The sequence below is a fragment of the Gopherus evgoodei genome, chromosome 2, assembly GCF_007399415.2.
Source record: "Gopherus evgoodei ecotype Sinaloan lineage chromosome 2, rGopEvg1_v1.p, whole genome shotgun sequence".
Lineage (NCBI taxonomy): Eukaryota > Metazoa > Chordata > Testudines > Testudinidae > Gopherus > Gopherus evgoodei.
The window spans coordinates 49,807,323-49,834,230 of NC_044323.1; the positions used below are offsets into that span (position 1 = coordinate 49,807,323).

The 26,908-nt window shown below is 40.5% G+C and overlaps 1 protein-coding gene and 1 long non-coding RNA gene across 3 annotated transcripts in view; one reads left to right on the forward strand and one right to left on the reverse strand.

The window, feature by feature from the left end:
* The window catches only part of COL28A1 (collagen type XXVIII alpha 1 chain), a 105,660-nt gene that overhangs the window by 26,007 nt on the left and 52,745 nt on the right, over positions 1-26,908 (reverse strand). For both annotated transcript variants that reach the window (XM_030550637.1, XM_030550638.1), the window contains 4 exons: positions 14,507-14,575; positions 13,343-13,411; positions 4,038-4,106; positions 2,077-2,145 (listed from right to left, as the gene is read on the reverse strand). In XM_030550637.1, the coding sequence (XP_030406497.1) occupies positions 2,077-2,145; positions 4,038-4,106; positions 13,343-13,411; positions 14,507-14,575 (276 nt within the window). The remainder of the gene's footprint in view (positions 1-2,076; positions 2,146-4,037; positions 4,107-13,342; positions 13,412-14,506; positions 14,576-26,908) is intronic.
* On the forward strand, positions 19,761-24,566 carry LOC115645673. The gene is made up of 3 exons (XR_003998797.1): positions 19,761-19,851; positions 21,530-21,588; positions 24,468-24,566. It is a non-coding gene; the product is annotated as an uncharacterized LOC115645673 (long non-coding RNA).

Sequence of the window (26,908 nt, forward strand, 5' to 3'; positions counted from 1 at the left end):
TTGACCCACATGCTGTAATTCAACTAAAAATTGGTTATTTAGTCTTATCTAGAAAGCAAATTATGTTTCTTCAATAATGCTGTTTTTCAGGTCCCTGACCCTAACTTCCTGCTAGAGAATTGATCGATAAATGCACCTTTAAATAAAATCTAGACTCTGAACTTATTGTGGATTTGGGCAAGATACACAGTGGCTTCTGTAATAGGCAAACCCTGTCAATGCTGCTATCAGATTTGTGTAACTGATCTCTTCTCCTAATCTCCATTCTCTCTACAAGAACAGAGTTCCACATAAGTAATAACTTCTTAGGCTGAAATTTGCTATTGCCCAAACAAAAAATGGGCACTGTACTTCTGAAAAAGATCAGTGATTGGCACCACTGAGACAGATTTCAATGGATGGAGAAAACAGTTACTGGAGTATCAAGACAAGTGCCACAGTGCTAAGAAAGAAAGATTAAATACTTTAATAGTTTAAATGATTATGTAATTCACTAATCATCCTGACACAACTCACTGGACTCTCCAAAATTCTAGGGCCAGCTATGCATGTTCAGCCACATTATTATAGTAGTTGTCACAAATGCAAGGACAAATATCTTATTTCAATAGCCCACATTATTAAATGTGTTTTTCAGTGGATCATGGTCACCACCTTAAAAACCCTCAGTAGTAAAACTATTAATGCACGTCTCAAACATACTGCATGTTTTGAATTTATCTCATAATGGGATAGAGAAAACATTTAAAGTTGTGTACATACAAGACTACTCCTCTAGAGAATGTTTTGGCTACCTCAGATTCTTTCTCCTATAACTGAAAAAATGTGGATTTGCACAAATACTGTACATTCTGCAGATTATTTTTCCTGCATTTTAGATGCATTTCAACCACTGAAACATTTCCACTTGGTTTGGCTAATCTCCGTGCTACAGCTAAACCCACTGTAACCACAAGATTTAGTCAGATACATTCCACATGATATATTCTGTAACCATTACCAACTGGTTCTCAACCATTCTCAACACAGCTATGCGAGTGCACCTCATCACTAGGAGCTTAATCCTGCAAAATGCTGAACATGCTATTCTTGAAACAGCAAAGCATTTAAGCATACACTTAAGCGTGTACGTACTCCCATTGCTTTAGAAAATAAGATTGGCACTTGGGGTGTTCTCCATTAAGGCCCTGGCCATTAAGAACTTGCTTCCCTACCTTTCTTCATCACAGCCAGTTTGTTAACCCTCAAAGTGCACTACAAGGTTCACTTTGCTCCCTCACTCATAAGAGATGGCTGGGGCTTGGTACCGGGGGCGGGGAGAGTGACTGTGCCGGAGGCTGGTTAATTCTGTTATATTTATGTTGTCTCTGGGTTATTTGATTTAATCTGGGGGTAAATGACAGGCCTGTCAGTGTATTTTTAAAATATGCTAAAGAGTGCTCAGAGCAATGAATGGACACCCAGGCCTGCTGACAGAAATTCTGGGCCCCTGTCACTTCTGGAACTGCCTACACAGGCCCACAGGCACCCCCAGAGTGCAGGGCCTAGAGCAGTCTCACGCACGTAGGCACCCTGTGGCCCACCTGGGCAATTTAAAAGGGCCTGGCACTCCTGCCACTGCTGCTGCAGCAGCCAGGGGCCCCTGGGCCTTTTTAAATCACCCAGGCCCCTGGGCAATTGTCCCCTTTTCCCCCAATGTCCAGGGGCCTATGGACATCCTCTTATTATAGAGTAGTAAAAATCCAAATAAATAAATAGCATCTTGTAAAAGTGAGACTTACTTTTCATGGTTAAAAAGTATTAATTGGACAGCAGACATAATTCAGATTAATTTAGGTGACCAATCACACACCACAAATAACAAAAGGTGAATAGTTGAAGTAAATAATTCATAAACAACCCATCAACTTAGGGGTTAAATTCACAACTAATATTCACAGAAATTAATTCAACTGGCTATATTAAAACTGCCCTGTACACTGAATTTACGCGCAGCAAAAAAGAAACAAAGAATCTCTTCAAAAGACTATTTTAAATAGAGATCTCTTGGCTATACATCATGTAAAACTTGGTTACCTTGCTTCCTTGTATGCTATCCCCTTGAGGGCCAGGTGGACCTGGCAAACCCTTCTGTCCCACAGCTCCCTGTTAAGAATTGTGCAGCAAAAAGAGAAGAATTAGTATGAGGACTCTCAATTACTAACATTACTCTTAATCAACACACATTTACCACAAGCAAAGATAAGAGTAGAAGCATTTTAAAACTGTAAGGGCTTGTATACACTAGCATACTACATCGGCACTGTTCTCCTGTGGACTTCAGTACTCCACCTCCCCGAGTGGCGGAAGCTAAGTCTGTGGGCGAGTGTCTCCTTCTGACATAGGGCAGTGTAGACCCCAGGTCAGGTCGATGTAAGCTATGTCGCTCAAGGAGGTGATTTTTTCACACCCATGGGTGACATAACGTATATTGACTTCAGCAGCAGTGAAGACCAGGCCTAAGATTCTGACCCTGATTTTCCTCTGGTTGACACAGTTTACACTGAGGTAGTTCTTGAGTTCAGTAGTTACTCCTGTATACACCATGGTAAGCAAGGGAATAACTCATCCCAAAGTTTTAAAGAATGAATTATACCAATGAAGCCAAGCCTGATTTTCCACTGTACAAAGTGGGTGTAAAACATTCTGATGGGGTAGCATTGTACACTTGCTCTACACACATGTGCAACTGAATACACAAGGGACAAAGCAGTGGAGATATCAGATCCTCTGTAAACACAATGGATGGGCTGTTGTGCACATTAACCTGTTGTGTGTCATATCTCCAGATATGTCAAAAGTCACTATTGTGACACATCTGGCGGGGCCTGGTCATGCTGATTCAGAGTCACATTCTGCCTGGTTCTTACACAGTGGGGGAGAAAGATGTAAGGGCCAGGAAGAACTACAGCCCTTGTGTTTTAGGAAATACAAGGGCTGTTCTCTCCCTATTTCCCTTGGGTCTCTCAATACATAGAATATAGAATCAAATTGTCATAGTCCATCTTACTATTTTGTTGTTTCTCCAATACAGTAAATAGAGTATCTCCAATGTTGTGTGAAGTGCCAGTATTCTGCAGATACTATTTAGAAGTGCTGCATAACTCAGATGTCTTAAGAATCTTTATATGCAGCTGTTTAGCTCATGAATCTTCCAGCTGTTAGCGACCTCTGAAAAGTAGTTGCTGTGATTTGTGGCAAGAGATGTGCAAGGTTGTACACAGATTTATTTTTAGGTTGAGTTTGTATAAAATATAGCATGTTGGTGAAAAGACTGTTTTGAGACCTGGGTAGAATATCCTTCAATCAGGGCCACAAAATTCTTAAGATAAAATGATTTTCCTCTTTCCATTTAAAACAATTTTTAAATTCTGTTACTTCCTATTAAGTTTAGTGTAAGTAGTATATTTTCTGACACTAGTTTTTGCTGGCAATTTTTGTTCTCAATCCATATATTACTATTTTTAAATATAGTTTGCCGTGTTGTTGTAGCCATGTTGGTCCCAGGATATTAGAGAGAGAAAGTAGGTGAGGTAATATTTTTTATTCATTAATGTGGTGACTTGGGTTTAGATTTAATTGGGCAAGAATGCTGGTGTACATATATTTATACATATGTACTTTAAAAAGCCTCCTCAAAGGAAACTACTAAAAAGAAACAGCTCAGAAATAAACAGAAGCAAACACAGTCTGTGTTACTAAATTTAATTAGCGGTTTTATTGGTTTGATTATCTATTCAGTTTTAGGCCCCAATCTCACAAACACCTGCATGTGTGCTTAACTTTAATCATATGAGTAGTCCCACTGAACTCAATGGGATGCATCACATGCATAAATAGGTACATGATCAGGGCCTGTATCTTTTAGGCATGATTCTGATCTCAGTCATACCAGTGCAAATCCAGTAGTCAAAGAAGTTACACCAGTGTAGGTGAGGTCATGTCAAGTCTCAGGCATCCATAAAGATCACAAAGCTACAAAATGGACTGTGACAAACCTTTGGACCAGATATTCCTATTCCCCTAGGCCCAGAAGGTCCTGGCAGTCCCCTTGCTCCGAGCTCTCCCTGAAAAAGAGACATAAATCAGTTCTCATCTAGTAACTTACTCATGAACTGATATACTTGAGGTAATGACCATTCTTTCATTTAGAACTTTATTATTATATTGTATTTATTATACATTCCTGAAAAAAATCCAGGATGAGACAGTCAGTCAAGCTTATATGATACCTTAAAACGTACATAAATCTAAGTGTATGCTTAACAATTCTGTTTAAGATAAAAAAAACAAAATGGGAATAATTGTACATAAAAATTACCAGGGATTTGAGTCAGAACTATATATGCCAAAACACAGATCATATGACAGCTGTTCAACGTCTTAACTAAAATTTCTTGCTTTCAATTCAGTTCCTAACTGACAAAGGTCCACACCACCAAAACCACCATAACAACTGGTACTTATTTGCTGCTTTGTCTGTCACAAAGGAATGAATAGGCTTGAAGAAGGTTATACTAACTTTTTACCTCCTACTGGGGAACTCTGCGGAACAGACTTGAATCACACTGGTGGGTTGCTGTAGACATTTATACTGTCTGTGATATACCTATTCTGAAATTAAAGGACTCCAGTATCCAGGGCTGTCCAATCAACACCTTTTGTGAGAAATAAATCCATTTATCAACAGTTTTCATTCAGACAGAAGATTAAACCATCCATTTATTTTAACAGTATTGCTGAACTTGTTAAAGGTGAATTATCCATACCCTCATTTCTTTTCGCAAGAGGTTCTTTTACTGGTGGATATTGTACATGTTCTTCATTGGTCTGTTTCTAAATCGCAAAGATGCATTTGTCCTGAGAGCACGGATTATTAGCTTCACAGAAGAGAAGGAAAAGTAGGAGTTTGCAAGTTTTTGTTTTGTTTAGCATTTAGGAATTTTGAATCTTATTTTAGCTCTCTTTTCAGCATGAGACATCATTGTAAAAATGACAAAATAGCTATCAGATGAGCAGATCACCACTGGAAAATGTATGCTGGTTTGAAAAAAAATAGATTTTGTTCATATGGAGTGAATAACTGAAGCTGAAGTTATGAATCAATTTTAGTAAGAAATTTTCTTTTAGAACTTATAACCTGAATGCACTTCTTTGTTTCTGCATGCACAAGCAAGAGAACAAAAGACAGTGTGTTGCTAAGCTACTAATCATTCTATGTATTAACATCAGAGACTGGAAAAGCTACTGTACTTTTAGGGAAACTAAAAACCTGTGATAGTCCTATGGCTTTCACAGACAAAAACCAGTTAACAGGGTATAGGGTGACCAGATGTCCTGATTTTATAGGGACAGTCCTGATTTGGGGTTTTTTTTTCTTATACAGGCTTCTATTACCCTCCACCCCCTGTCTTGATTTTTCACACTTGCAGTCTGGTCATCCTAACAGGGTACCAGTTAGAACATTTCAGTCTACATGTACTTGCTTAAAAAAAAATGTTGACATGGCCTGTAGAGGGAGCACCTGCATTAGGATAACCAATGTTACACTGTTTCTCAGAGGAGGCTTGCAAATCCATGTATCAACATCAGTAGATGGGTGAAAGACGGTGTGACATCAAGTTGGCTAAAACAGGAGGAAAACAAATGTACAGTGTTTTCATTCTCTAGCTTTACTTCGTCTCCTTGGTGATTTTCCATAATTAAACTCCTCTCTCCAAAATTCAACAGCTGGTTCTATTTGAAATACCCCAGGTCCAATCTTTAGTAGGAAACTACTTCATTATGGATTGTCTTTCTGTAGCCATGACACTCCATTTCCTGTTTCCTGGTAGTGTTTTGTGCACCCCTAACAAGTGCCAGAGATACATATGTGCGTTTGTAAATGTTAAAATGTGCCTGAACCAAAAGCCCAAATCTGAAGGACTTTGGGATGTTTGAAATTTCAGTGCAAGTGATGTGATGGTCTTATTGGCCTGAGTTTGAGTTCAAGTTCATCACATCACCTGTGAGTGGCATAACTATAGGTAAGCTATGCATGTGTTCCCAAATGGGTACCACACAGTATTATAGGATAGACTGTCTGCCCGTACACACACCTCTCTGCCTCCCCCGTCGCCCCCCAAGCCTGTAGACCACAAAAATCCCTTAGCTGGCTGCAAGAAAATTCTTCTACTGCAGGCCACAGGCTGCCATGTTGAAGACCCCTCCCAAATCTTGGCAGAGGTGCCATGTGGGAGGCAAGATGGCGGTGACAGGGGAGTCCTTGTGATGTACAGTGCTATGGGGGATTCGGGGCTACTGTGAGCTGCAGAACATATGTAACTCCTGGGAAGCAATCAGGTGGATAGGGGATATATGACATAACTTTGAGCACACACACGATATAGTGCATTTTTTAATATGAATATGATTAGCTCTACAATGAACACTACCAATTTTCCACTGAAAAGCTTTAAACTCTCATTGCAAAGGGTGGGAAGGGTAAGGATGGGCTTTGTTTTCTTTAAATGATACAAACAAGGAAATGTACAGGTAAATATGATCCAACATATAGGCAGATACAATGATCACAATCCCTCCAGAGAAAAAGCATCATAGGTGAATGTAATATGCAACAGTATAGTTTACATTTGCTACTGAACAGTAGGTAAAAATCAGTTCTGTATCCCCTACAATTTCTTAATTCACAGCATACTCTCCAGGTGGTGTCAGAAGATCCTGTTTGTGTTCTCTTGCTTTTTTGCATTTTTCTGACAGAACCTCAATTTTCTTTAAGGGCCTGATCCAAGCTCATTGAAGACAGTGGAAAGACTCACTCGCTGGTTTTCACATTTAGAATTTGGAACAGATTTAGTACTCTATTTACTGTTAGATATGTCTTTAATTCATTTTTTCAGCTCCAGACAAATGATTATTTGACAAACAAGCAGATTAAGTTTTCAATGTATCTATCCCCCTCCTGTAATTAAAGAAAAAAATAAGCTGATTTTTTTAAATATACTTTGTAAAGGTGACAACTACCATCAGAACATATATGAAATTTCACTCCAGAATGATTCCCCACCATCATCTTCCTCCTGTAGGCTGAATAATGTAGCCCAGACACTCATGGCTGTAATACAGGGGTGGGCAAACTTTTTGACCTGAGGGCCACATCTGGCTATGGAAATTGTATGTGGGCCATGAATGCTCATGAAATTGGAGGTGTGGGAGAAAGTGAGGGCTCTGTCTGGGGGTGCAGCCTCTGGTATGGGGCCAGAAATGAGGTGTTCAGGGTGCAGGAGGGGGCTGCAGACTGGCCCAGGGGGTTGGGATGTGGGAGGAGGTGAGGGCTCCGGTTGGAGGTGCAGGTTCTCAGATAGGGATGAGGGGTTTAGGGTGTAGGAGGGTGCTCTGGTCTGGGACTGAGGGGTTCAGAGGATGGGAGGGGTATCAGGGCAGAGGCAGGGAGTTGGGGCACAGCAGCAGGTCAGGGGCACAGGCTCCAGGCAGCACTTACCTCAAGCAGCTCCCGGAAGCAGCGGCATGTCCCCTCTTCGGCTCCTATGTGGAGGCGTGGCCATGTGGCTCTGCGCGCTGCCCTGTCCACAGGCACCACTCCCCCACAGCTCCTATTGGCCATGGTCCCTGGCCAATGGGAGCTGCAGAGCCAGCACTTGGGGTGGGGACAGCGTGCAGAGTCACCTGGATGCCCCTATGCGTAGAAGCCAGAGGGGGGACATGCTGGTGTTTCCGGGAGCTGCTTGAAGTAAGCATTGCCCAGAGCCTGCTTCCAGGAGCTCCGCAGAATCATGGCACATGCGGACTGGGGCAAGCGCCCAACCCCGCTCCCCAGCGGGAGCTCCAGGGCCAGATTAAAAGGCCTTATGGGCTGGAAGCAGCCCGTGGGCCGTAGTTTTCCCACCCCTGCTGTAATACAGTGATGTGTATTCATTTCTCTCCCACCCCTTTTAAAAATAAACATCTTTCTTAGAAGCAATTTGAGTTGTAAAGCCATTCCTTACATTTGACAACTGCAGTGCATTTGTTTTCTATGTGAGCAGCAGGTAAGATTCCCTGGGTTGTGTAAAGGGATGATTGTGTGATATGTAATATGTTGTAAAACATCACTTAGCAACTTTACCTGTGTTTGGTATTTTAAAAACAATTTTCCAGTGGGGGGAGGAGGGTGTGTGGATTAAATGCTATTGCTGTGAAAATGAAATAAGCAGAGAGTGCACAGGAGGGGAAACATTCTGTCTCCTCTTTTCTGGATTTATTTCTGAGAATCAGGGGCCAAGGTCTGGATGATATTCTTCCTGCAACTGCTTCTGGCTTCATCATTCATACACTAGGGACTGTATTGGTGGTTTTTGCATTTCCTCTGTTATTTAGTGAGAGTGGTGATTTGCCTTTTTCTAATGTTGTGTTGTCTAGGATGTAAATTTCTTTAACCTTTGCTTCAGTTGGCAGAAGTGCATTTATATCCATTTGTGATTAAGTACCAGCTTCCCATGACCTTGTTGTCTATGCTATAGAAAATTTGGTGCTGTCTATACTGAATGCATTCCACATGTTTCAACTTTGTTTTCATGTGAATCAGATCTCTGTTATACAAAATTTCTGTTCTATAGTGTACACTTATATGAACCATCTTCGAAAGCAGGGAGAACAGAGCTGCAATTCAGATGTATGGAACATTCTTATATAATGGTACTTAGTGGAATTTCAGATTGACTAGCATGCAAATTTATGACTGAGTCTCTTTTGTTAAGCAAGTGTGCTTTTTTTAATTGTAGAGATGAGTGTACTGTTCATACTCATTTTTGTGTGTGTGGGTGTGAAGTGGGAGGTCCATTGTGCCAAAATTTTATTTCAAATCTGACAGTTTATAAAAATTGTTACCAAGTCTCCAGTTTCTGGGCTCATCTGGGGGGATTCTGGCATTTCAGATAGCTTTAGGTAGGTTACAGAGTAGGAAAAGACAAGAATTCCTACACCTGTACATACAGAGGAGAGAAAAAAGATCAGATCCTTTGGTCTTTCTTTCTTTCTTTCTTTCTTTCTTTCACTATCTGCTCTCCAGTCAAGTTTATTATAGATGCACTGCACCAAAGTTACAGATGTATTATCAGGATATTACCCCTTTGTGGTACAATGGTCCCACATTGCAACACTTACAGCCATTCTCTTTGGACAGAGTCAACATCTGATTAGGAAAAAAGCCTTAGTTTAATTAAATTTTTCATTTTGATTGGCTTAAGATATACATCCGCCTAGTTGGAGCATGAAACAAAAGCTATTTTTAAAAAATTAACAACGTAAATAAGTTAAATTTTAAGTAAAATATCCTTACTCTAAATTTTTAATTCAGGCCATATAGATAAAGATATTTTTGAATTTCTAGTTCTGAAAAACATAGCATCATGCTGTTGTAACCCACATACATCCTGAGTGTGGTGTTCTGTACCCGCTAGTAACACTGAGACCAGGCAGTAGAGGCTCATGCACTGAGCTCCATCCTGCCCACCCATGACCAGGGTTTGTCAGTGTTACACTGTGATATGTTAAGGACCAATAGTATTCCTGTGGAACTTGGTGAAAGTTTTGCTACTGACTTTGATGTGACCAGGATTTGGCCCTAAGTTAATTGCCTGAAATGCAAAGAGAGTTACTCCTTTAAGGGTCTTTGCTATACAGCTTGCTTGGACCAAGGCTCCTACATTCTGTATCCCATTGTATTGCTACTGAATTCCATTATAAATTTTGGCCACACTCAGATAGCATAGGTAGGTCCCTGAATTTCATAAGCAGCCTCTGTGGCTTCAGTGGAAGCCTGCCTGAAGAGATCTGATCTCAGATTCCAAGCTTTTGTCTGTAACCCTCTATAACTCATGGCTCTGAATGTATTGTAAGAGATCCCGGTCTTTTAATAATTTGAAAAGACAACCTTTATTGCAACTCATTTTTATCAGTGTAATTCTCAGAACCAAACTGCACAATTCTAATGTTTTATATAAAAACATGGAATAAGTCTACAAAAATATGAAGGTGTGTCTAATTTACATGATGATTCCAATCCCACCTGAAGTTTCCAATAAATGTTTAAGAATGTTGCTGATTTACTTGCCTTTGCCAAATTCTTTTGTCACTTAATTCACTGAGGCCTGTTTGTATTTAATAGCATTCTGTGGAGATTTCCAAATAATTAGCACTTGATTTGTTAAAATATGGATTATATCTTAATACTTAATTTTGACAGGTTTAAAGTTACACTTAAGCTTACTGTAGAACATTTTCCATTTATCACGCATTTTGATAAAGTGACATGACCTGGCATAAGTGACTACATGCAAAAATAGATATATCCTTCAGTGAACATTGCAGAATCTCTATGCATTAGGTGGAAATCTATGAATTAGTTCTAATTTCTGAGCTGTTCTAGACCCCAGTCCTGCAACCATTTACACATGTGTGATGCTGGCAGCTAGCAGGTGCAAGCTCATGCCAAAGCCCCAGGCCAATTCATTTCTGTGTTAGTATAGATCAATATGATTGTTAATGGTATAAGAATATATTTGGTGTTTAAATGTCATGACAACTAATTATGTTACATGAATTGTTTTCATTTATCTGTATGCTTTTATAATATAATGGCAAACATTTACATTGCATAGACCCAGTAACTAAATAACCCATCAAAAAAGAAAGAAACCTTGTGTAATGAAAATAAAGAATTTTAACAGGAAAGTACTGATTCATGCATATTTGAAGGCAAAGTGGTCACTGCGTGTGGTCACTGCGCTCTTCTCTCTCCGCCAATCAAAGAATGAACCCTTTTGGGTGGTGACCTTGTCAGCTTGTTTTCTGCAAGGAGAAGTTCTAAGTATGGATTCAGAGAAAGATCCTGCATCTCTGGGCTCTGTGGGCTCTAGCAGGGCAGAATAACTGAACTAGAAGACTGAGATCCCCAGAGTTATTCTGGGTAAGCCTGAGAGACTTTTGGGAAACTGGCAAATTACTGCATCTCTGCTACCATTTGGAATTATGTACAGGTGCATCACAGTCTGTATATTTTTACCTGCTTTAACCTCTTAATAGCTCTCATTCCTTTTTCTTAGCTGGTAAACCTATAGTTAGTTTATTATAGTACTGTCCACCAGTATTATCTCTGTAAGATCTACAATGCAACTCGACTCAAGTGGGTGAATGGTCTCTTGGGACAGGTAGTAACCAAGAATATTTGATTTTTTTGGTATAAGTTACCATTTATCACTAAATGTGGTTTGTTTGGGTGGCAAGATAGACTGGGGAGTCTAAGAGGACTGTATGGGACTTTTTAGTGTATTTATAGTAATAGTAATGTTATAGTAATCCAGGAGTTTACATTTGGTACTGGCTTGGTGGTATCTAATTACAGAACGTACCACCAACTTAGGGAGTCTTCCCTACTTTTGACAGTCTGGCCTGAGGTGGGCACTCACGTTCATGATCCACTCCAGTGTAACAGCATGTGCTTAACTTTCCTCATGTGAATAGTCCCAGTTGCTTAAATGGGACTCCTCACAAGAGGAAAGTTGCTTGCTGGACCTGATTTGATGCAGTGTAAATCGAATGATTACAAGACTCTTCACTATACATAAATGGAATAAATAATGGATGGCTGAGATAACAGTATCTTTTATTAGCTGTTACTTTATTAGTATGTTACTTTCTGGTATAATGAAATATTACATGACCACATAGTATCTTACTTTAACTAGTTACAATTAGACATTGTGCTTTTGATGCATTTTAACACTGATTTAGTTCAATATCTCATTGCTTTTCAAAATAATTAAAATAATCTCCTTAATGTCTGTGTCTGTCCAAAGAATTACATTTATCTTGCACTCACAATGGAATAAAGTTTACTATCAGGTGGTTTCTTTTTAAAAAAAATAAGTTTACTGTTAATGAAACATGCCAAGCTGACAGCATTGCAGGCTGTCATGCACAGAGAAGATACTACATACAAGCTTCCTACATACTGCAAATGTGCTTCAGTTCTGCCTGGAATGAGAAGGGATGGTTACATCTCCCCTTCAGTCCTTGGCCTTTAGGATGTGATTGCTAGTTGGAGTCAGTGGTGATTGAGTTCTTTATGAAAAAGTATCAAACTGTTTCCAGTTTATAATTTTTGTTTTCTACCCATCTGGGCCAGATTTTAATGTGTCACTTGCAGGTGAAAGACAATCCCCAGAATGTTGTTGTAGCTTGATAATATACTAATATATAGCAGCCATATATCATGAGATTCAAAGTTGTGAAAATGTAAAAGATTTGGGAAAACTTAGGATAAAAGACTGTCTTAAAAATACCAATTGGCTCCCTTTTCTCCTAGACAAACCTAGAAATGAAGGGAAACCATGTGCTCCCATTTCTCTGACTCCCAAGAAAAAGTAGTTAATATAGAATTAATGAGATATTAAAAAATGATAACACTGAAAATAAGTGGACTAGTGACGTATTAGGAAAGTACTCCAAAGACTCTTAGTGGCTGAGAGGCATTGCATCTGGGGGAGACTAAAAGTGACAAATGTGATTAGAAACGAGGAGTAGAAATGCTTCCACATTGTTTTCATAGTATGTGCAGTGTCACCTAAAGTATTTTAATCTTCTAGACAATCTGATAGCTGCACCACAGAGCTGCATTGCAATTGCTACATTTAAAAACAAATCTGGAGGAAAGAGAACAAAGAGAGACTGCTTTACAGTATACCACAGGGCAGTATTTAATGATTTGCACATTTCAAATAGAAAATAGAAGGCAGGAGGGAGAAAGTTGATGGGAATGGAAGGAAACAAAATAAATGTTGTTGTCCCCCAAAAGCACATGGTTTCCCAAAATATGGGAGTTTCATTCCTTCTCTTCAAATATTTGCATATTCCTGTCAGTACACTTATCATCAGTACAAGATATTTTGTGTATGGTATTTTCTAGAACAAGCAATGCATGTGAATCTCCGTAGACACATAGTCCCTAGGCAGCTCTCCGCTTGCATGAGATTCTGCAGCTCTCTCTGCATTCTAAATGCAAAGTCCAGCACTCAGATGAGACATTCTGTAGATTTGTGACAATTCTCTGTGGGGTTGTGGGTATATAAAACAAGGAAAGGCTTTCACTCTGCCAGAGATGTTACAATCAACACCTGACAGTGATACAAGGCATGAGAAAGGACTGCACCATTTCATCATATGTGGCATGCATCTCAGGTTTGCTGGACTCATATTTTGGAGATGTCTGCTATTTTAATAGTATACATTACTATAGCACTGGTACCTTTTGTCCAGGATCTCCTGTGCCTTTTGGGCCTCTTGGTCCTGGATAGCCTTGCAGCCCTGGAGGTCCCTAGCACAACACCAGAGAAATAGTGAGTAGTTTCCTAAACCGTGAGAAAGAAAGGAGTTTCATCCCTACCTTCAAATTTCCACGTTTTTGCTATTGGATATATTCGTCAGAAGCTGAACATTATTTACATATACTGAAGAATGATTTCCCCTAAATACCAAGAGGGACACTGAAGGAACGGACAGGTTGGTAGGAGACATAGTCACAAAATCCAAAGCAGGGCAAGGGCATGACTCTCAGTGTCAAAAGCATCTGAGAAATCCAGGAGGATGGGGTACAGGTCCTTAGATTTAGCCAAGATGATAGGGTTGCCCACCTTCCAGGATTGGCCTGGCATCTCCAGGAATTAAAGATTAATCTTTAATGAAAGATTATGTCATGTGACTAAATATCCAGGAATATGTCCAATCAAAACTGGCAACCCTACAAGCTGAGTTTGTTAGAGATGTTGGTGGCAGCAGTTTCAGTGGCATGAAGGGGATCCAGGATGGAGGTGAAGGAGAGGAACTTGAAGGAATGGTTATAGATGGTGTGTTCAATAATTCTGAAGGTGACCAGGAGAAGGGAGATGGAGTGAGGTAACTGGAGATGTGAGGATAGGATGGGGGTCAAGAGTGGGTTTTTAGATATGGGAAGCTATAGTATCCTTGAACTGTGAGGGGAAAGACACTAGATGAGTATGAGAGGGGAAAGGTTGGGGAGGAGGGAGAGGGTGAGCAGGGGAAGTCATGAGGCAGGAGGGGGTGGAATCACTTGCTTTCTAGCAGAAGTAGTGTCACTAAAAAACCCAAACATCATGCCCAGTGGTAATTATTTGCAGGATTATGCCTGTATTTAGGAAAGGGAAGGGGTTGGTTGGTGGTTTTTTTAAATAAACAAGGAAACTGAGAAGTTAGAGGCCACCAAAATGTAAACAAAATGTTCCTGTTACTTCAAAGGAGAGAGAAACCTAACTGGTTCTAGACCCTTCAAAGCAGCAAACTCCCATAACTAATACCCACATAACTATTGTTATGCATGAAATTATTCATGTTACTTGGGACACCAAGTACAGTGTCTAATTGCCATTAAGAAATTGCACAGAACAACACATACTGGTGCACCTGGATAGCCATCTCCTTTTGGTCCAGGTAGCCCACGTGCTCCAGTTAGTCCTGGGTTACCCTGAATACAAATAAAAAATCAAGCATTGTATCAGCAACTGGACAGTAAATAACACTGACACACAAGATATACTGACGAACATCTATATGAAGAAACTATTTGGGACAATAGAGCATGGTGTTGCCAATTCTTGTGATATTATTGCAAGTCTCACATTACTTGTGTGTGTATGAGGCAGGGAGGTTGCTGTTATTTGATTTTTACAGCCTGTTCTGGAATTGAGAGATTCCAGGAGAACCTCAGGTTTCATTTTTTTTTAAAGTATGTTCCCAGGCACAGTGGTTGCAGAGAAGAGTTTGAAAATGTGAAGGAAGTGCACCCTAAAGGCTCAGAAACCAGGAGGCCAAAAAAAAAAAAATATTTAAAAAAACCTCATGATTGTCTTATTAATCTCATGACTATTTGGGGGTTGACTCATGATGTTCTAGCACTGGAGGCTCACAATACTGAGAACATGACACGTCAGCCTCAACTTGTCTTGGATTATGTGGTATGTCTGATTTTTTTTTTCAGGTAAATCAGCCTCCACGTTCAACAGTACTCCAGAGCCAGACTGGGCCCCCGGGAGGGGGGGGGGGGGCTAGTAGGGCAATTTGCCCCAGGTCCTGGGCCCCACAGGGGCCCCGAGAGCCCTGGCCCAACAGCAGTCCAGGTCTTTAGCAGCATTTCAGTGGTGGGGGGCCCTTCAGTGCTGCCGAAGACACAGAGCAAATGAATGGCCCCCTGCCACTGAAATGCCACCAAAGGCCCAGACCGCCAATGGGTGAGTACAAGCTCCCCGCTTTGCCCCAGGCCCCCGAATCCTCTGGGCGGCCCTGGAGCCAGACAGTGCTCTGTGGGGAAGAGAAAGAAAGAGAAATTCCTGCACAATCTCCTTTGATTCGGGGGAAAATGCACTGAATCAGGAGACCATGGGTTTTTAGCTCACATCTCCCACTGCTTATATTTCTGTGCATTTCAAAAGCCTTACTAATGAGCAATGCCACACTCTAGGAATAAAATTCTCTTCGTCCTTCCCCACTGCCATTTTGCAAGTAAATTTATTGAGTTTGCGCTAGATCACTTCTTGCAGAGCCGAAGAAAGAACCCAAGTTTCCTTCATTCAGCCACACTGCCTTTCAGAATAAATGGCAAATTCAATATACTTAGCCATGCTGTCTGTAACTACTAGACCACAAGCCCCATTCATGGACAGGCATGGATCGTGATCCTCCAATATTCTACTGCTATCTAGCAGTTGTGCAAACTACCTGCAATGCATAGGTGCTGGAACTAGGAGTGCTGGGGGTGTTGCACTGGCTTGACATGATTTCCATTATAGACAGAGTTTATAGTCTGGTTCAATGGCTCTCAGCACCCCTGCTGCAAAGTGTGTTAATTCCCCCTTTTATTGGCTGGGCCACATATAGCATAACAGTTAATCTTTAACCCAAGTGGTAAAAGTGTGTGCTGAGAATCTGAAGGTTCAAATCCTATTGCCAAGCCTTAGGCTAAGGTGAGTCCTTGCAAGAGTGAGTTTCTGTTTTTCCAACTTTCTGCCTAACCTGGCTTATTTAATTAACACATTTAGAAAAGATTCCTAAAAACAAGTTATAATTTTAAAATATTGTAAACTGTCAAACATAGCATGATAAGCAACAAAGCACAGCTGTTCCCCACTATGGTCACTTGTCATATTTCAATTTCTTCTGTCACACAACGGCACATTTTAAGGTTGAGAGGTATGATATGAAGAGTGGAAACTTTCTATAAATAAATAAAACTTTCACAAGTGGTGGAAGATTATGTAAATTGGGAAGAAGATCACTGACAGAAACAGATGAGCAGTATTGAAGATGAAATTCAAAATGAATCATGCTATATTAGATATGATTTATGGTAAAGGAGAGTCTTGCAATAGCCAAAGCTGTGGTATCACAAAGAGGTTATAGTGAAAGCGAAAGTTACAGCTAAAACGGAATTGAGTAAGTAGGGCTATATAGGAAGGAGTTTTGTAGTACTTTACACAGTGACAGGTCCGAGCTAGCCAGTGATAAAACAGAACAAGAGCTGGTAACCTGGGATAAAAGGGAGGATGGAAAAGGGGAGGATTCAGCTTTAGAAGTTCCTACTTAGATTGACATCTTTAAGTGAGGTGCACTGAAGTGAATGTACTCTTAGTAATACTTCTGTACATTACTAACTCTAAAACATTGTTCTTTCAGTATTTGGACTTACAGTCTGTAAACAGATACAGATAAAATCATCTGCATTTCTTGGATAGCTCTTTTGAAAGACCACATGTCCAGAACACCAAGGATATGCACGTAGTGGCTCTAAACTATCGCTGGGTTTTTAGAGACTTGGTGCAGTACAAAAATCACAACGTAATAGCCTGCACAAGACTGTGGAAAATACTTATCATGGTTCTCAGGTACAGAAGTCTAATAGTGGTTTTGATAACAACCCTAATTTATTATTTTAGTTCAACTACTATAAAGGAATAATGATGGAAGTCCAAACTTTCATTTTTCCTCAGAAAACGTATCTACTTAGCTCTTAATACTTGTACATAATAAAGGATGCACTAATACATGTAGTCAATCTATTAATTTTTTATTCTTTTTAAGAAAAGGGAAATTATGAATCATAAGTTCATTTCTCTATTTTTAGTTCAAATTCCAGTGCTGTAAAGAGCTGCCAAACATATGTTTCCATTTAACCTTAGCAGACCAGTACAAACATGTTAACATGTTCTCTTCTATAAGAGCTGGGGATTTTGCCAAACAGCTGCTTCCTGCTGTTAAAAAAGCAGTTCAATTATATTCCTGTGCTTCAGAATATTCAATTTATTCTATCCCAAATCTATCATAACTGCACCTAAACTAGAAGCAATACATGATCCAGGTCAATTAGCCTCCATGGCAGCTTCACCACCAAGTTCCATGAATCTTCTAGACCCTATAGCCATCCAGGATAACTGCCAAGTACCACTGCTTGTATCTGTGGAGTACCTAATTAAGTATTATGCACTTCTCCTTTCTATTTTTTAGTATTAATTTGTTTTATCATAGTGCTTGGGAGACCATGGACCAGGGATCCATTGCGTTAGGTGCTATACAAACACAGAACCAAAAGATGGGTTTACAATCTAAATATAAGACGAGATAATAGATGGGTATAGACAGATGGGTAGTACGAGGAAATGATGAGACAGTATTGGTCAGCGGGATAGGCAAAGGTCTAGCATAACAACTGCCTACACATTGTCAAGTTTATTGTAGCCATCAGAGCAAAGAAGAATTTTAGAGAAGGTATGTGAAGGTGAACAATGAAGTGACTTCAGAGACGTTTACAGGAATTTCTTCCCAAGCATGAGGGGAAGTGAGAGAGAAAGCACAAAGATGCTTGTCTGAAAATTTAACAAGCAGGCGATGGAGGCTGGCATCATAAGTTCATTGTGGGCAGGAATCTACCTTATTCCATTTATTCCCCAAATCAGTAATGCAGGGACAGCGTGGGCATTCATCTCCATTGCCTTGCACTCTATCTAGTCATTCATACCTGTGCAAAGTAAGTTAAAATATTACTACTGGTATGATTTGAGATTTCTGATTTAGAAGTATTTTATATCAACTTTGTTTTCATTTTGCTCAGGTGTAAATAATTAAACAAAATGCAAGATAGTGGAGAATCAGACCTTATTAATTGTGAGAGGAAAATAACATGACACCAATAGGCATATAGGGCCAGATGTTCAGCTGGTAGACTTATGTTGACTTAGACCTTGCAGAAAATCTGGCCCCTAGTATGTTTCAACTTCACTGCTCAGGGAAATGATGATGTTTGGAGCCTTTATCACTGTGGACCAATTTTTCAGAAGTGGTTTCTAAGTCTGTATTCCCAGAACTGTGTGTCCAAATTTTTGGAAATGGAATTTCAGATGCTCAAGATTTTGCATATTGAAAATTTAAATGTGTGTGTGTGTGAACTGGGTTGGAAGATTGTCAGTGGGAAAGCTGGCCCTCTACGAATGGTTCAAGGTCCAGCTCAGGCTACACTTCCAATTGACCCCAAGAGCAACGCATCCTGGGACATGTAGTAAGAGGCATCCTGGGAGCTATAGGCTGGACACCAGTGTGTGCTGGGAAAGGGGGGCACGGTTATGAAAGTGCTCCCTTTCTGCTATAAAGGAAAGATTAAGGAAGAGACTAGATTTATTGTGGGGGTCTCAATAAGAAGGGAACATGACCTGTTGAATATTTCTGTGCAAAAAAACTTAGCAGGAAGCATAGGTGCTGGAACAAGGGGTGTGGTGGGTGCTGCAGCACCCCTTGGCTTGAAGTGGTTTCCATTTTAGACAGGGTTTATAGTTTGGTTTAATGGCTCTCAACACCCCCACAATAAAAATTGTTCCAGCACCACTGGCAGGAAGGTTGAAAAAGCCTGGGAAGAGACCTAGAGGAACAGTCTTTGGGCTGGTGAAAGTTCTCTGAGGAGGGGCTAGTATTTGGGATGAGAAAACTAGAGGCTCGGGGAGAGCAGGAGCTACCTGTTGGTCTCCAGAAAAGGTTGGAAAAGTTGAGTGGTAAGGCTGCTTGTGAGCTCATGGGTGTAGAGAGTGAGCCCCTGCACAAAAGGGTGAAGATTTTGGAATTTTCTTTGCCCCAAAGGAGAAGGAGGTTTTTGGGACTGGGCCAGAGAGCTAAGCCATCATACCATGAAAAGGAAAGCTGAGACTCTCTCCACATGTATTACCACAAAGAGAAGATAAGCCACTACTATATCTAAATACTCAATGGAAGTGCGCCAATTATGCAAACCTGCTTGAGGACACAAATGCAGAGTCTTGGTTGAGACCGTTCTGAAATTGCCCATATGTCTCTTATACTTTACAGCTAAATAGCGTATAATTGAGTCTGAGAAAAACCTCATTTTGTAACATGGCTTAAAATTCAAACTAGTTACACTTAAAGAAATGTGAGGCCTTTCAATGGTTTTGTTTCTTCCCCTCACAGTGATCCCTTTGGGGCCTTATAGTCAGGAATTTGCAGAATTCCATCTTTTCACACCTATTCAATGTGTATATATGTCTTCTAGGACAAATTGAGACTTTTTGATCTAGCAACTCTCTGATCTAAATCTCATCTTGATCTAATTCAGCCACTGCTGTTTCTTTCTCTCCCAGTGCTATGCAGAGAAAATGAATGAATGTGAACTGTGCTAGATTCAACTCGCCTTAGACAAAAGTGGCATTGATACACAGTGTGATGGTGAATGTGCCATCTATTGGAAAGGTATGTCAGATATTTGTCAGATACTTGGATTTATAGTCATGTAATAATGTTTAACGCATTACCACTCCTGCAGTCTCAAATGTTTACAGTAACACATTTTACTTCAGTGCAATTATGCTGACTTACACCAGCTGGCCCATCTCAACCCCCCAGATGGAGGTTTCACCACAGGTCGATTTTTACATTGAAGGGATGATATCTTTTGGTCTGTAAATGACTGTCTTTTAATGATGTCTGAAGTCCAAAACCATAGCAATGGGCTCCAATGGATTTCTAATTTGTAAAAGTAGTGGTCATTAACATGGAATAAGTTGATATCTCTTAGTTAGGCAACAATCCTACAGATATTTATATACATGCTTCAAGTTAAGCACATATGTAAGTATCTGGAAGATTGTGATCTTAGATTTTTAGTTCTTTAGACTGGAGACTGTCTCATTTATATTTTTGTACAGCCCCCAGCACAATAGGGTCCCTGTTTGATTGAGGCTTCTGGAAACTACTGTAATTATAGGTTGTCCAAAACTTCCCATTAGAAGATTCTATTTTCAATTGTTTAGAGCTTGGCCATGCTCCAACCATTTGGGCAGAATTTTTTTCATGCTGAGTGTCTGTTGCAGGCTGAATTTTTGGGGGCAAATTTCAGCCAAAAAAGTTCAGCTGTGTCTGAGAACAAGCCTAGAGGAAAAGAGCTTGTTTTCCCCATGTTAAAAGATCCTAGCAGCGTCTTCTTTGAAAAGCTCTATCACCCCCAGGCTTTGGACCAGAGATTTGAATTCTGGAAGGTGGCCTCTGTGTCAAGGATATGCCTTTTCCTATCTCCAAAAAATCTGCCAAAATTTGGCCAAGTTACAAACCTTTGCAAACAGTGGATTTTCAGAAGACACTCCTTGGACTTTAATGCTAAAGTCTCTGAAGATTGTCTGGTCTGGAACTGCTCCTACCTTGGGCTGAGCCCACGCCTGCCTCCCTGGCTCTGCACAGCACAGCACAGCAGTCTTCCTCCCCTTTCTCCTTGTACAGCCATGATGGTCATCCACCAATCACAGAGGAGGAAGATTGATTGGCGGAGGGATTGTTCAGACCGTGGAGCTGTTTTCTGGTCCCTCGTATTACATCTCCAGCTAGAGTTCCTCTGGGCAGTGTCCACTGGTTCTTTGGACCCCTTTGAGGAGAAGTGGGCATGGTCTGAGGTTCTTTGCTTGGTGCCCCCCTCTGGATCACTTCTTTTGGCCCGATGGTCCTCACTCCCACTCCTGTTTTTTCATTTGTTATCGTCTGTATTAACATGCTGACTGGGCTCATAATTCCTCTTCATCTAAGAAGGTGCAGCCCTTTAGTTTTGGGTGGGCTAAGGCCTGCCTGCCCCAATACTTGCAATAGGTATTCCACATCTAACTTTGATCTTTTCCCAAAGGCATCTCTTGCACATTATATCTTACTCCATACTGCTAGGAGGCTATTACTGTTTGTTAAGCCTTCGCTAGGTGATCTTTCAATATATAGTGCTCCTCTTGCAAAACAATTCCCGAGAATACTTGGTATGAAATAATATACCACATATACCAAATTTCTGGTTTGTTTGTTTTTAACAGACTTTTAACACAACTTATATTACTGAGCGTCGCTAAAAATGTAATAACAACTCTTTTAATTTGTTATTTGGTGCTTTTTTCAGAACACCAGCTGCTGGAATCCAGAAATTGTATGAGAATCTGTTTTCATTTACAAGAAAATGTAAGTTTCTATCTATGATAGGGCTGAGAAGGGGTACACAGCCTGACAGAGTTAACGAGGGCCTGATGCCAATTAGATCATCCAGTATCACCTGAGAGAAGGATGGCCAGGGTTAACTGAGAAGGAAGTCCACCTGGGAGGGGCTGGGACAGCACTATAAAATCAGCAAGCTGAACACTGAAAGGGGCTGGGAGGCTATAGCTGGGGCTACAGTTGCTGAGTCTGGACTCAGCAGGCTGCTGACTGGCTGAGCCTTTGGCTAGGCAGAGTGATATGGAAGAGATAACAAATGAAACTGAAACCAGGCTGGACAATGAAAATAGGGAACAAAGAAAAAAAGAAAAGGGTAGATTTTTCTGGAACCAGAAGAAAGACTAGCAAATAGGAAGGCAGGAAAAGGAAATGGGCAAAATTATATAACAGTAAAACCCCTAGATAAGGGTTTAACGATAGGGGATATCAGCCCCCTGAAGACTGCAGAGTGGAGAAAAAAAGATTCTAGAGATGGCAGAGACTTGTTTTTTGTTTTTACATTCCACTAACCAGTAAGGAAGTTCCTTAAGATAAAGCTGCTATGTAAAATAAGCTGTAAACTACTCAGATTCCTCACAGAAATAAGAGTGGTAGCACAGGACGTGCTAGCTGAAATGTCAGAAGAGGAAATAAGGCATGTTTAGGTAAAACAATGGACAGAATGGTAACAGAGATTAGTAGCACATCTAGAAAGAAACAGGTTCATAGATGGAACATAAAGTGAGTTCTTGTTAGGGAAGGGACAGAAGTACAGAAAAGCATGATAAACCAAATAATTCATGATCAGAACCTTACTGGAGACAGGAAAAGGCTATAATGGAATGAAGGATACTGCATAAGGTGGCCTCCATGGGTGCTATAGGAAAAATGTATAGATGGGTAAGGGACTTCTTAAGCAACAGAACTATAGAACTATAGCATAAATGCAAAGTGATGCACATTGGAAAATATAATCCTAATTAAGACATCCAAAATATGGGATCTAATTTAGCTGTTACCACTCAAGAAAGAGACCTTGATGTCATCATGATAGTTCTCAGAAAATATCTGCTCAACGTGCAGCAGCAGTCAAAAAAGCAAACAATGTTAGAAACCATTAGGAAAGGGATAGATAATAAGCCAAAAGATATCATAATGCCACTATATAAATCCACGGTATGCACATACCTTGAATACTCCATACAGTTCTAGTTGCTCCATCTCAAAAAAGATATATTAGAATTGGGAAAAATACAGAGAAGGGCAACAAAATCATTAGAGGTATGGAACAACTTCCATATGAAGAGAGATTAAAAAGACTGGGTGTATTCATCTTAGAAAAGAGAAGACTGAAGAGGGATATGATAGAGGTCTATAAAATCATGTATGGGGTGGAGAAAGTGAACAGGGAAGTGTTTGTTTACTCCTTCACATAACACACAAAGCAGGGGGTCATGCGATGAAATTAATAAACAAAAGGAAGTATTTCTTCACAGAACACACAGTCAACCTGTGGAACTCGTTGGCAGGGGATGGGGTGAAGGCCAAAAGTATAAATGGGTTCAAAAAAGAATTAGATAAATTTATGGACGATAGATCCATCAATGGCTATTAGCCAAGCTAGTCAGGGACGCAACCCCATATTCCAACTATCCCTAAACCTTTGACTGTCAGAATCTGGGAATGAATGACAAGGAATGGATTACTCAATAATTGCCCTTTTCTATTCATTCCCTCTGAAGCATCTGGCACCGACCACTGATGGAACACAGGATAGTGGGCTAGATGGACCATTGGTCTGGCCCAGTATGGCCATTCTTATGTTCTTAAATCCAAATACAGAAAGCTTTTTCTAATATATATTCAATTGCAAATGGAACTCCAGAAGGGAGCATAATTAGCCTAACCTTTTATAACATCATGATAAATGACTTCCCTAATGGAGTAAGTCGAGATCACATTATTTGATGATCACTGTGCCAAATGGACTTAAAGCAGAAACCTTGAAAGTGCTGCCAAAAGAATCAATGATGCACTTCAGAGAAGTGTAGAATGAGGAAATGGGGAGTTTCAAATTATCTATAGGCAAAATTAAGGGAATGATCTTCACATCAAGGAAAATCCAAAAAGATGACCAACAGATAAATATAGTGGAAAACTTACAAATTCTTAGGTATTATATTTGATAACTAGCTCACTTGGATCGACCATACTGAAAATATTTAAGATAAGTGTAAAGGTAGAATTAACTTACTTAAAAGTATCTCCGAAATATTCTGGGGAGCAGATAAGCAAATGGTGGAAATGCTATACAGAGCACTAATAAGACCAATTATCGAGTATGGATGCTAAACCTTTGAATCAGCAGCAAATACAGAGAAAACTGGACTATACCCAAGCACAGGCATTGCAGCGCACATGTGGTGCCTTCACTACTAAGACTGTGTGTACTCCAAATAGGTATTTCACTAGCTACTATCTTTCTAAGAATGAAACTCCTAGAGTTAGCCTCTTGCGCCAAAGTAGTAGGTAATAGCAAAATGACAACAGAAGTGGATAAAGGATTGTAATGCAAATAAATTATTGAAAGAGACCAAAATCTATAGCTATGGGAAAATACTCAGTCACTGGTAAACCATTCCCCCTGAGCTAGACATAAAACTATATAATGAAATAAATTAAAGATGAAGACTGGTAAATATACAAGATTTAGCAAACCAATATATACGTGTAAGTGGGGACACTATTGCCAGATATATACAGATGGCTCAAAAGAGGAGGGAACAAGAAGAGAGGGAAAAGCTTTCTGCATGACCTCACTCAGACTCAAAAAAGCCGTAAAACTAACTTTGTATCTGTCTTCACAGCTGAGCTAACAGAGATTATGTTAGCACTAAACTGGGCTTTGTAAGTATGTGCTACCATGGCCATCCTGTCTGACTCCTTATCAGGGCTGCAGGCAATTTACAATGGTAAGTCTGACAGTGGAAATGATATTCTTGATGAAATATTAATGCTAACAACCAAACTGGTGCAACTGGATATAACCATAGTAATAGCTTTGATCCTGGGGCATACAGGGATAGCAGGAAATTAATTGATGAACAGGCAAAGTGCTAATAAACACAAACAAGTTGACCTAGGAATCCCCTGAAGCAAACTGGAATTTAAACACTTAATTAAAAATGAGCTAAGGCGGGAATGGCACAAACTATGGAGAAACTAAACAAAGGGGGGGGAGGATTTCAAGACGTAAACCCAACAGTTGAAAATGTTGATTTTAATTCAAGATCCTGAAAGGAAGAGCAAAAGGGCCCTATTTAGAATTCTAACAGGGCATTGTGGATTAAATAGTAATTTATTTCTAATTAATATGCACAAAGATGAATTATTTGTAACATGTAATGTTCAGGAAACGATAGATCATATCCTTTGGAATTGTATAGTCTGTATGTTTGTAAAGAAAACTAAGAGGCCTTACAGTAACAAAATTTTCCTTGCAGCATCTGTCAAGAATCTAAGGAAAACAGGGCCCATTGGAAAAAAAGTTATGTTGCGATTCTTTAAGAATATCAGGAAAAGTGCAAGTACATGGTAGTCATAGAATCAGGAAGCGTGTCTGCTGTGACACAAAGGGGACTGGAGGCGGAAGAAGAAGAAGGCTGCAGAGAGAAGGTCTGCAGTCACTCCCTAGAGGGAAAGGGAGTTAGCCAGAGACAAGGAGGAGATCCAGGTGGAGAGTAAGCTCTGGGGTCCTGCCCTGGACTGGGGAGTCTGACAAGAGGCTGAGAAGGGTGAAGTAGCCACTGTGAGCAGAGGAATCTCCTGTGGTAAACCAAGAGAGAGACAAGAAAATGGAGAGGTGGGTTAGGAAGGAACCAAGGGAAACAGCAACAAGATCTGAGACTAAGCAGACCTATACTGCTAGTTATATGGTCCCTGGACTGTAACCTGAGTATTGGTGGGCCTGAGTTCCCCTACCAACCACTGAGAAAGTGTCACTGACCTAGAGATGGAACATCAGACCATCTGAGGCAGCATCTGGACAGTTTGTTTGGTAGGACTTTGTTACCCCACAAGGGGTGGACTACTATATAGTGTCCTGGCCAGAGTCAGGGAAGGAGAGAGGGATTACAGTGCAAGCAACTGATGGCAGGGGGCCCTAAATGACATGAGAGCTAATTCCCAGACCTAGGCATAAGGAGGGCACTTGTGGTGAATGGACTTCTTTGCACTAGCCCTCATAAATACAGATAAAAGCTTGAAAATTTGAACCAAATGCCCCCTAAAGGCTCTGGGACAGAATATACCCCTGTATTCACACCCTACACACTATTGTTGTACTCTTTGTACAAAAAGTATGCCTTGTAAGGTATCATTTGAAAACTCAGAATTTGCTTGTCAGTATTATTCAGGTAAAATGTGTGGCAACATCGTATGCGAAGTTGTAAAGTTCCCCTATTTGATCTTATCAACACATGTTCCAAATACCACAGTCCTGCCCAAACAGAACTTGGCAAAGGGTCTGTCCTAAACAAAGGAATGTGTGCTTGCCTTAATTAGCATTTAAGCAGTAAATGGAGTCATCAAGTTGGAAGGGAAAACAAAGGAAGTTCAAACAGATGGGGAAAATAACAAAGTGCAATATCCTTTCACATAGTCTTTGGGTTTGTCTACACTTACAGCCCTAAAGCTATACCCTGTAGCACTAAGTGAAGATGCTATTTGTGCCAATGAGAGAGCTTAGGCATAGGTGCTCCATCTCCCTGAGAGGTGGTAGCTATGTCAATGAGAGAAGCCCTCCCATTGACATAACAGTGTCCGCACTGGGAGTTCAGTCAGTATAACTGGTACTTGGGTGTGGATTTTCCAGTACAGGACACTTCTGGGGGAAGATCTAGGACTGAGAGTGTGTTGGGGTCATCCTGCAGTATAACCCAGGCTGGTGAGAGCCAAGGTATAGCTGGCAGGCTGCAGTTACACACAGACACTTGGGGTGTGGCTTGCATGCTGGAAGGCTGCTTGTGAGAGGCCCACATGGAAGCTACTATAGCATGGCATTATAAGGCACCCAAGGTTGTAGGGCAGGACTGACATAGCCCCCCATTTGTCTGGATTGTACCCCTGGTATGTCTCAGGCTCCAAAACCAGTAGGCAAATAAAGAACCCAAACATTTTAATTTCTAAAAAAATACTCATGACTTTTTTTGATTGCTTGGGGTTGCAACTCTTGAACATAGGAAAGGTCAGTCCCTCTAACCCAGTACCCTGTCTTCCTACAGTAGCCAATGCCAGGTGTCCCAGAGGG